This window comes from Chrysochloris asiatica, unplaced genomic scaffold (genome assembly GCF_000296735.1).
Source record: "Chrysochloris asiatica unplaced genomic scaffold, ChrAsi1.0 scaffold00288, whole genome shotgun sequence".
Taxonomy (NCBI): domain Eukaryota; kingdom Metazoa; phylum Chordata; class Mammalia; order Afrosoricida; family Chrysochloridae; genus Chrysochloris; species Chrysochloris asiatica.
The window spans coordinates 2,404,884-2,414,882 of NW_006408806.1; the positions used below are offsets into that span (position 1 = coordinate 2,404,884).

General features: G+C 38.6%; 1 protein-coding gene across 1 annotated transcript in view; it reads right to left on the reverse strand.

Annotated features, from left to right (window-relative positions):
• Window positions 1-9,999, reverse strand: part of NDST3 (N-deacetylase/N-sulfotransferase (heparan glucosaminyl) 3) — a 382,934-nt gene that overhangs the window by 272,279 nt on the left and 100,656 nt on the right. The window contains exon 3 of the mRNA XM_006874590.1: window positions 2,065-2,152. Coding sequence (XP_006874652.1) covers window positions 2,065-2,152 — 88 coding nt within the window. The remainder of the gene's footprint in view (window positions 1-2,064; window positions 2,153-9,999) is intronic.

Consider the following 9,999-nt stretch of genomic DNA (forward strand, 5'->3'; position numbering starts at 1 on the left):
TAAGAAAAAGAACCCACCCTAAAAGGGAAAGAAAAAAAACCCTATACATATAATTGCTGGTCCCCGGGATGTATGGAATGAGAGTAGGGGAGGGAGGGAGGTGAAGATAGAGCACAGGGTAGGAAATAGACACAGGTTAGCTTGGGTGATGGGTGGTCTGGGGGGAGGGGGCAATACGCAAGAAGGGGGAGGAGAATAGAAGAACAAGGCTGATGAGAGAACAATTACGCAGGTTTGCATGGGCTAAGTGGGATAAATGATGATATATGCACAACCTTGGAGCAACAGGACTATGGGATACAGAGATTGAGGCATGGTTTGAATGGGTAAAAGAGGGGAATAATGTTAAGATGCTTGGCTGTCTTTTGAATCTTGGTTTCCCTTGCCTAGCATTGTAAAATAGACACTTGAGGGGAACAGAAAGGAATAACCAGAAACATCACAATAGAAAGCTTATAAGTCCGTCTTCAGCCTGTAACTGATTGGAATACCTTAAAGGGGGCTAGAAGTTGCCCAGTGAAAGAGGCTTCCTGTGGAGCCTTTGCATTGCATAAGACCATAGGCTGGAATTCTTATCCCCATTCAGAATGGTCTGAGGTGGGAAATTTCCACTTGAAAGGATGAGTAGACCAGTCTGGAGTGGCTTGAAGAACAGAAAATACTTCATGAAAAAAGACTAGCAGGAAAAATCCGAAACAATTGATTACCACAAGAATGAGCAAGTTGCTTGCCCAGGAGCCATCAAGGCAAGTGGTCGGGTCCCCTCAGAGCAAATCCCCTTCCAAGACTAAGACTCAAGGGGAATACAGGAGCAGGCTTGTGGTCTGGCTGGTGACCACGTTGGTCACCGATAAGGGGAAGAGGGGGAAAAACAGCAATGAAGTTGGGAGCCAGTCTGACCACATTCAATAGACTCCAGTGAACCTGAGTGGAGACCTGGTTGGCCAGCAGTATGATGAGACCTGGGGACTCCTGGGCCCAGAGGCAGTGACATGGCTACAGAAGACTAGAGTGGAGTGTGAAGCATCCAGCTGATATGAAGTGAGGGAAGATGCACAAGAACACCCATACTTGCAGACAGTGCTCACTTGACCTGGCTTCAATGGCTGGATGATTAGAACTCGACTAGAAGAAGAAAGAAGAGGGAAGAAAAAGAGTATCCCGCTACAAGTTGATGAACTTTACCTATACTTATGGATGCAGTAACTCAAAAAAGGGAACAAATCTTTACAGCAAGAATCATTCCCACCCCCTCAGTACACAGGGTTGACAGGGATGGGTAACTTGGATATTGGCTACCCAAAATGGGGAGGGGGACCTACAAAGGCAAGAAATGACTGGCTTACAAGTTTTCAAGAGGGAGCCTAGTTCCAGATGGGGTGGTGGAAGGTAGAATCTCCACTGAATGGTTTCCAATCTGTTGGGACTGGGCTAATGAAAGGAGATGGGATAAGACTCTTGTGGTACAATAGTGAATAATTGCTATCAGGACTCACTGTGGGGGTCGAAAATGTTAAGGCAGATGTTTCATAACAAAAGGAGGGGAGTGATTGATTTTGAAGCCCAGGAGCAGAGGTCCCTGGGACCATCAAGTGAGAAGAGCAGAGAGTGTGATCCTACCCAGAGAGGCAGTGACTCCAGGGATGGAGACAGAGATGATGACACGGACAGATGGAGCAGCTGGGGACACTGGACTCAGGGAAGGAGAGGGGCTGTGTGCTGACTCAGGGAGGGAGAGGGGCTGTGTGCTGATGGCCGGGGGGTCAGGCCTGTGTGGTGTACCCTTTGGTTGTTTGATGTTGCATGGAGGGGATTGCAATCATTGCAATGAAACGAAATATGATAGGATGGATGTAAAACTGATGTTCTCCCATGTAAACCCACATAATTCACAATAAAAACTTTAAAAAAAAGATTAAATAATGATACGAAAAATTGAGTTGAATGGGATGAAGAATATTAGTAGGGGTGGGACATTGGCAATGCTGGACCTTGTGGACAGGAAGGATGTAGAGTTTTATACAGTGAGTTCAGAGGAGATCTTAATTAGAATAGTTTTCTTACCTGTATGATAAAATTTCCCTGAAAATCCCAGGTTGAATGTAAAATTTGTGATTTGCGCACGCAAAAGATTCTGTGTATCAAGCAGTGCCTGAAATACATAATTAAAAGCAAGGTATCAGACAGAGAATGGTATTGAGACATTTTAAAAAGAAATCTTACTTTTGCATTTGGACAATAAATCCATTCCATTATACATCTGAGAATTATATGATGAAGTACTTTATTCATCACCTATAACTAGAAAGATGTTTCAAGATTATATAAAAGTTGCATAGTTTTCCTTAAGTTTCTAAGAAATCAGAAAAAAAATATTTAAAACTGGAAAAAAATTAAATGAAATAACAATTTATCAAAGAAACTCATATCTAAAATTTACCCTTATTCCTAAGGAATATTCATTACCAATTGTCAAAATAAGCTCACTTTAATTGAAGCTATATAAAAACATAAGAAGCCACAGTGGTTGTGTGATTAAAGTGCTTAGCTATTTACTAAAAATTTAGCAATCTGAACCCATCAGTTATTCCACAGGAGAAAGAGTTGGTGGTCTGCTTCTATACAGATTATAGCCATGGAAAAGCTGTATGGGGCACTTCTAGTCTGTCATATAGCATTACTATGAGCCGAATCAACACAATATAATTTTTTTTAAATTGTTGTTGCTATTCAAGAATGTATGTTAAAGTAAACAGATTTTATGTCTTTGGTCTTCTAAACACAAGTCTCTTCAATCTTTAAGTCTGAGATTTCCAAAATATAGTAATTGTTCTTCAAAAGGGCAAATGAAAGTAAAGTAGATTTTCAGTATGCCCTTTTATTGAAAACCAGGCTGACAAAAATAAATAAATAAAAGAATCTATTTCTGCTCTTGCCAGGCATTGTGAAAGTGACTTTGTCTTTAAACCCTGCATGACAATCCATGATAAACAGCTATGATACCTAGGGAAGACAGGGCAACCTGGATGTTCAACTACTTCCTTAAGATCATACAACCTTTAGCTAATTACCCAAAATGCTTCTTCATAGGGGCAGACAATGTGGGCTTCAAGCAGATGCAACAGATCTACGTGTTTCTCCGAGGGAAGGCTATATGGTGCAGATGGACAAGAACACCATAATGTGAGAGGACAGCCCAGGAGATCTGGAAAACAACACAGGTCTGGAGAAACTGTTGTCTCACATCTGGGGGAATGTGAGGGTTGTGTTCACAAAGGAGTATGTTACTGAGATTAGGGACACATTGCTGGCAACCAAGGTGCCAGATACTGCTTGTGCTGGTATCCTCCCAGAACACTGGTCTGAGTCCAAGAAGACCTTTTTCCAGGCTTGGGGCATCATCACTAAGATTTCCAGATGCATCACTGAAATCCTGTTGTTGTTGTTGTTAGGTGCCATTGAGTCGGTACTGACTCATAGTGACTCTATGCATACCAGAATAAAACACTGCCCGGTCCTGGGCCAACCTCATAAGCATTGCTGCTCCTGAGACCATCGCTGCTGTCACTGTGCCGATCCAGCTTAATTGGAGTCTTCTTTTTCTCTGACCCTCCACTTTTCCAAACGTGATAGCCTTCTCCAGTGACTGGTCCTTCCAGATAATATGTCCATATATCAGACACTAAGGTTTGACCATCCTAGCTTCCAAGGAGCACTTTGACTGTACTTGTTTATTTTTTGGCAGTATATCATACTTTTAATATTCTTCTCCAACACCGTAAATCAAATGCATCAATTCTTCTATGATCTTCCTTATTCACTGTCCAACTTTCATATGCACATGAGGTTATTGAAAATACCATGTCTTGGGTCAGGCATACCTTAGTTCTCAAATTGACATCTTTGCTCTTTCTGGAACTTTAAAAAGGTCTTGTGCTGCTTCCGTGAGTGTTGATGGTTAATCTAAGAAAAATGAAATCTTTCACAATTTCAACCTTTTCTCCATTTATATGGATGTTGTTTATTGATGAGGATTTTTGTTTTCTTTACATTGAGATGCAACCAATACCAGAGGCTGTGGTCTTTGATCTTCATCAGTAAGTACTGAAAGTCCTCTTCATTTTCAGCAGGCAAGGTTGAATCATCTGCATATCACAGGTTGTTAATGAGTCTTCCTCCAATCCTGATGGCACATTTTTCTTCATATAACCCAGCTTCCATGATTATTTGCTCAGTATACAGATTGAATGAGTATGGTGAAAAAAATACAACCTTGGCACACATGTTTCTTAATTTTAAACCATTTAATGTTCCCATATTCTGTTTGAACAACTGACTCTTGGTCTGTGTACAGGTTCCTCCTGAGCACAATAGCATTCCAGAATACTCATATTTCACAGTGTTGTCCATAGCTTGTTATGATCCATACAATCGAAAGCCTTTGCATAGTCAGTAAAGCACAGGCAGTCATCTTTCTGGTATTCTATGCTTTCAGCCAAGAGCCATCGGACATCAGCAATGATATCTACCCCTCGTTCCAGGTCCTCTTCTGAAACCAGTTTGAACTTCTGGAAGTTCCCATTCAGTGTACTATTGTAGTCATTTTTAAATTATCTTTAGTAAAATTTTACTTATAGGTGATCAATGATATTGGTCAATAATTTCTGCATTCAGTTGGTTTAACTTTCTTTGGAATGGGTACAAATATGGATCTCTTCCAATCAGTTGGTCAGGTAGCTGTCTTCCAAATTTCTTGACATAGATGAGTGGGTCCCTCCACTGCTTCATTAGTTTGCCAAAAGATTTCAATTGGTATCCCATCAAATTGTTTTTTGGAAATACCTTCAATGCACCTTGGACTTCTTCCTTTAGGATCATTGGCTCTTGATCATATGCTACCTCTTGAAATGGTTGAACATTGACTATTTCTTTTTTGTACAGTGACTCTGTGTATTTCTTCCATCTTCTTTTGATGCCTTCTGCATCACTCAATATTTTGCCCAGAGACTTCTTCAATATGCAAGCTGAAGCTTGAATTTGTTCTTTAGTTTCTATAGATTGAGAAATGTTAAGTGTATTCTTTCCTTTGGTTTTCCAACTCAAGGTCTTTGCACATTTCATTATAATATTTGATTGACTCTATCTCCTTGAGGTGACCTTTGAATTTTTCTGTTCAGCTCTTGTACCTCTTCACTTCTTCCATTTGCTTTAGCATTTCTGCACTGAAGATCAAGTTTCAGAATCTCTTTTGACATTCATTTTGGTCTTTTCCTTGTTTCTTGTCTTCTTAATGCCCTTTTGCTTTCTTCCTGTATGATGCTCATGATGTCATCCCACAACTCTTCTGGTCTTCAGCCTTTAGTGTTTAATGCATCAAATCTGTTCTTCCGATAATCTCTAATTCAGGTGGGATATATTCAAGGTCATATTTTGGCTTTTGTGGAATTGTTTTCATTTTCTTCAGCCTGAACTTGCATATGAGTAGTTGATGGTCTGTTACACAGTCTTTCCCTGGTCTTCTTTTGGCTGCTGATATGCCGCTTTTCTACCATCTCTTTTCAGAGATATAGTTAAATTGATTTCTGTATATTCCATCTGGTGATGTCCATATGTATAGTCTCCTTTTATGTTGTTTGAAAAAGGTATTTAAAATGAATAAATCATTGGTCTTGCAAAATTCTATCATACAATCTCCTGCATCTTTTATATTACCAAGATCTTATTTTCCAACCACTGATCCTTCCTCTGTATTTACAGTCTTTGCTTTCCAATTGCTAGTAATTATCAGTACATCTTGATTGTGTGTTTGATCAGTTTCAAACTGAAGAAGTTGGTAGAATTCTTCAAATTCAGTATCACTGGTTTTAGTAGTTAGTGCATAAACTTGGTTAATAGTGGTATTGACTGGGCTTCCCTGTAGGCACTTGGGTATTATCCTATCACAGATAGCGTTGTACTTCATAAGTGATCTTGATATGTTCTTTTTGATGATGAATGGGATGCCATTTCTCTTCAATTTGTCATGCTTGGCATAGTAAACCATGTGAGTGTCAGATTAAAAATGGCCAATACCAGCCCATTTCAGTTCACTAATACCTAGGACATTGATGATTATGTGTTCCATTTCATTTTTTATAATTTCCAATTCCTAGATTTTCCTGAGTGGCATGCAATTGATTAAGACTGGGCACTATGAGGGAGCCAGTAAAAGCCACCCTGCTGAACCTGCTGAACATCCTTCCTTTCTCCTTCTTATTGATTATCCAGATGCAGTCAGTGTGTGACAGTGGCAGCAACTACAACCCTGAAGTGCTTGGCATCATAGAGGATACTTGATATTTTCACTTCCTGGAAGGTGTCTGCAATGCTGCCAGCAGGTCTGAAGATTGGCCACCCAACTATTGCCTCAGTACCCCATTCTATCATCAGTGGCTCAAGCAGGTCCTGGTTTCTTCTGTGAAGACTGAGTGTACCTTTCACTGGCTGAAAAGGTCCAAGTCTTCTTGGATGTACATATGCATTTGTGGCTGCTACCACTGTTATTTCTGCTACCACTGTTGCTGCTTTGGTCCCCAGCCAAGGTTGAAGCAAAAGAAGCATCAGAGGAGCTGAAGGATCATATGAGATTTGGTTTCTTTGACTAGGCATTGGAAAGCAACCAGCTGAGCCTTGTTTATTTGTGAAACAAGGACATCCAGGCTTACTTCTCAAAAAAAACACAACACCAATTTCAAATAACAAGTAAAGTTATTTGAATAAGTGTTTTTATTGTTATAGCCTAAAAAGTATTTACCACACTGTAAGTATTTGACAGACTTGTTTTTCTCATTCTTACTTACATTTCTATCCTTTCCTGCCCTTTCTTTCCTCCCCACTGTAATTCTCTTTCATACACACATACAGTTAATAGCCCACCCAAATGTGATAGAAAGTAACAATGCAAGGCTTGGAACACTTATTTTGTACATGAGGAAATAGAGAGACATGAAATGACTATACCAATTTTCACAGTTAAAATTAGTTTTCTGTCCTGAAGTCATAATACATATCACTTGATTTTAAACTGGGTCTTCTTTCTATTTAGTCACATAATCTCCTCTTCTCCCTTTTCCATACGTGTAACTGGGTCCACAATTAAATCCTATTTTCTTGTAGCTTACACCTTGAAGTCCTGTTACATCATGTGCATGGCCTCAATATTTTTTGAGATATAGAGATGAAGAGTTTTTATTCAGTGACTATTCCACATTATCTGTGAATACAAGGGATTCTTCTTGTATATAAAAGCAGAGGAAGAGAATTTCCAAATATCAAATTTAAAATTATCTAAGCAATGTTATTTTCTCAAAAATATGTATCTAATTCTTTCTTTGCCATCACTCATTTTATATGTGTGCACACTGTGTGCACAACTGAACCATGTGATATGTGGGTTCTGTTGGCACTCAATGATGCAAGGTGAACTTATACAAGAGTTTCCAAAATTAACTATTGGAGTCTAAGTATCCAAGCAGCCTTGGTGATGCAGAATCCACCAGCTGCTCTGCAGGAGGAAGAGCAGTATTGGAAATTCTGTAGAACCGTTCTCTCTGTCCCATAGAGTCACTATATGGCAAAATTGACTCAGCGGCAGTGGGTGGGTATAGATGTATATATAAATATACAGATCTGAATTGTTGTTGTTGTTAAGTGCCATCGAGTTGGTTCTGACACATAATGACCCTGTATAGGGTTTCTGAGGAGTAGCTGGGGAGTAGCTGGTGAGTTTGAACTGCCGACCATGTGGTTCAAACTGACCTTGCAGTCCAGCACATTAACCTGTAATGGCACAGTCATAAAATTAGAGCTATACTGATTGTTGTTGTTGTTATCAAGTGCCGTGGAGTCGGTTCCGATTCATAGCGACCCTATACAGGGTTTCCAAGGCTGTAAATCTTTACAGGAGCAGAAAGCCTCATCTTTCTCCTGAGGAACAGCTGGTAGTTTCAAACTGCTGACCTTGAGGTTCGCAGCCCAATTCATAACCACTATGCTACCAGAGCTCCTAATCCAAAAAAAAAAAACCCCCACAAAAGTGTTTCAAATTCTGTCCTTTTAAATTTATCCTGTGTCTATCATGATCTTTCTCCTATGACACTGATTTTCCAAAATCAGATTTCTTAATGGATTTATACATTGCCTCAAATGTGTGTACAATCATTCATTTAACCATACCCTACTATTGTACATGTAGACTGATTATATTTTTTGGTTATTATAAATATTGTTCTATGCATCAATACATATTTATATTGCAATGACATAGCAATTTCTACAACAGGAAATAATTCGGCTTGTTCTTCAGCAAAAACAACTGGCAGCAAATTGGAAATGATTATCAAAATGTTAAAAAGAAATGGCATTCAATTTAAATTATAGTGAATTTCATTTTGAATACCATTTAAAATGAAGATTTGACTAGTTTCAAATTTTCCTTTTGAAATTGAATCAGCATGACACTCTACTGACTTCTTAGTTTTTTAAAGTTTTCTTTCTGTAAAAAATGTATGCAGGCATTGATGTGATGAAGGCAAAAATATCTAATTTAAAGAAATTGAGCTGTGAGAACTGAGAACTGAACATTTATGTATCTTGGATTTTCTCCAAGTTTCTTTAACAGAATGAATATATCAATTAGAGTAAATCAATAGACAAAAATTAAGAGTAAAAATAACTGCTAACAAGTGTTATCCGAAGATTCATGTTAGCATTCTTTACATGTATGATGTTCTTTGGAGAATATCTGCTAATATTTTGCTTCTTATATGAGCCTCCTAGATTTTAGTTTGACCTGTTTTATCTTTTAGAAGTGAACAAAATGGTATGGTGAGACAAATGAAAGATTGGGATGAAATTTTAGTTTCAAATGTGAATTTTCTGCAATAGACAAAACCTTTTTTTTAGAACAGAATTTTTAGGGTTAATACTTCCTTAAACAACCATATAGTACCTATCATAAAATTTAAGTAATGATTCTAGAACTGCTAAATGGGAAAAAGGTAAGGCTTTCTACTCCAGTAAAGATTTGTCTCAGAAACCCTATATTTACTTGATGGCATACCTCCACAACACAGAATTATTAAATAAATGAAAAGAATTGGAAAAATGGAAAATTATTTATGAGCTCATAGGTTTGGTATAAATCTACATACATGTGCACATACACTCAGGAATCAAGGAAACTCTGTAAAATAGAGAAACTAATATGGTGCTATAGGATAAGTATGGAACTGAAAGGTTGATTTGAATTGCAAGGTCAATGGTTCAAGGTCACCAGCCGCTCCTTGAAAGCCCTATATAGGGTCACTGTGAGTTGGAAATTACTGAACGGCACTTAACAACAACAACAACATTCCTGTTTTCAGATGAAGTAGATCTGACCTGGAATGCTGGTGTGGCACTATAGGATAAGCACTGAACTGCAAGGTCAGTTTAAATAGCTAAGTCAATGATTCAAATTCAACAGCTGCTCTTTGGAAACCCTATACAGGATCACTATGAATTGGAACCAACTCAACAGCACTTTACAATAACAACAACAGATCTGACCTACTAGTCTTAAGTAACTTCCCTGTGGTCACAAGCATAGTTAATGTTGAAGAAGTGACTTAAACTGGGATTTTGGATTTCAAAGTTCACCATTTCTGTTATCCACAGAAACAATAAGAATAATATGATAGAACACTGTTACCATTGGAATACAAAACATGGTGATATAATCCATTTGAAGGACACAGGAGCTTTCTCTTTTCACTTTCACTAAATGGCTGTCACTCTCAGTTATCAAAAACCTGAAGGTATGAAGGGGATAGGAAAAGTAGGCCAGAGAATACTCAGCCAAATTAAGAATGCTTATCCACTGGCATAAGGAGCTCTGGTAGCGTAGTGGTTATGAATCGGGCTGCGAACCTTAAGGTCAGCGGTTCGAAACTACCAGCCGCTCTGCGGGAGAAAGATGAG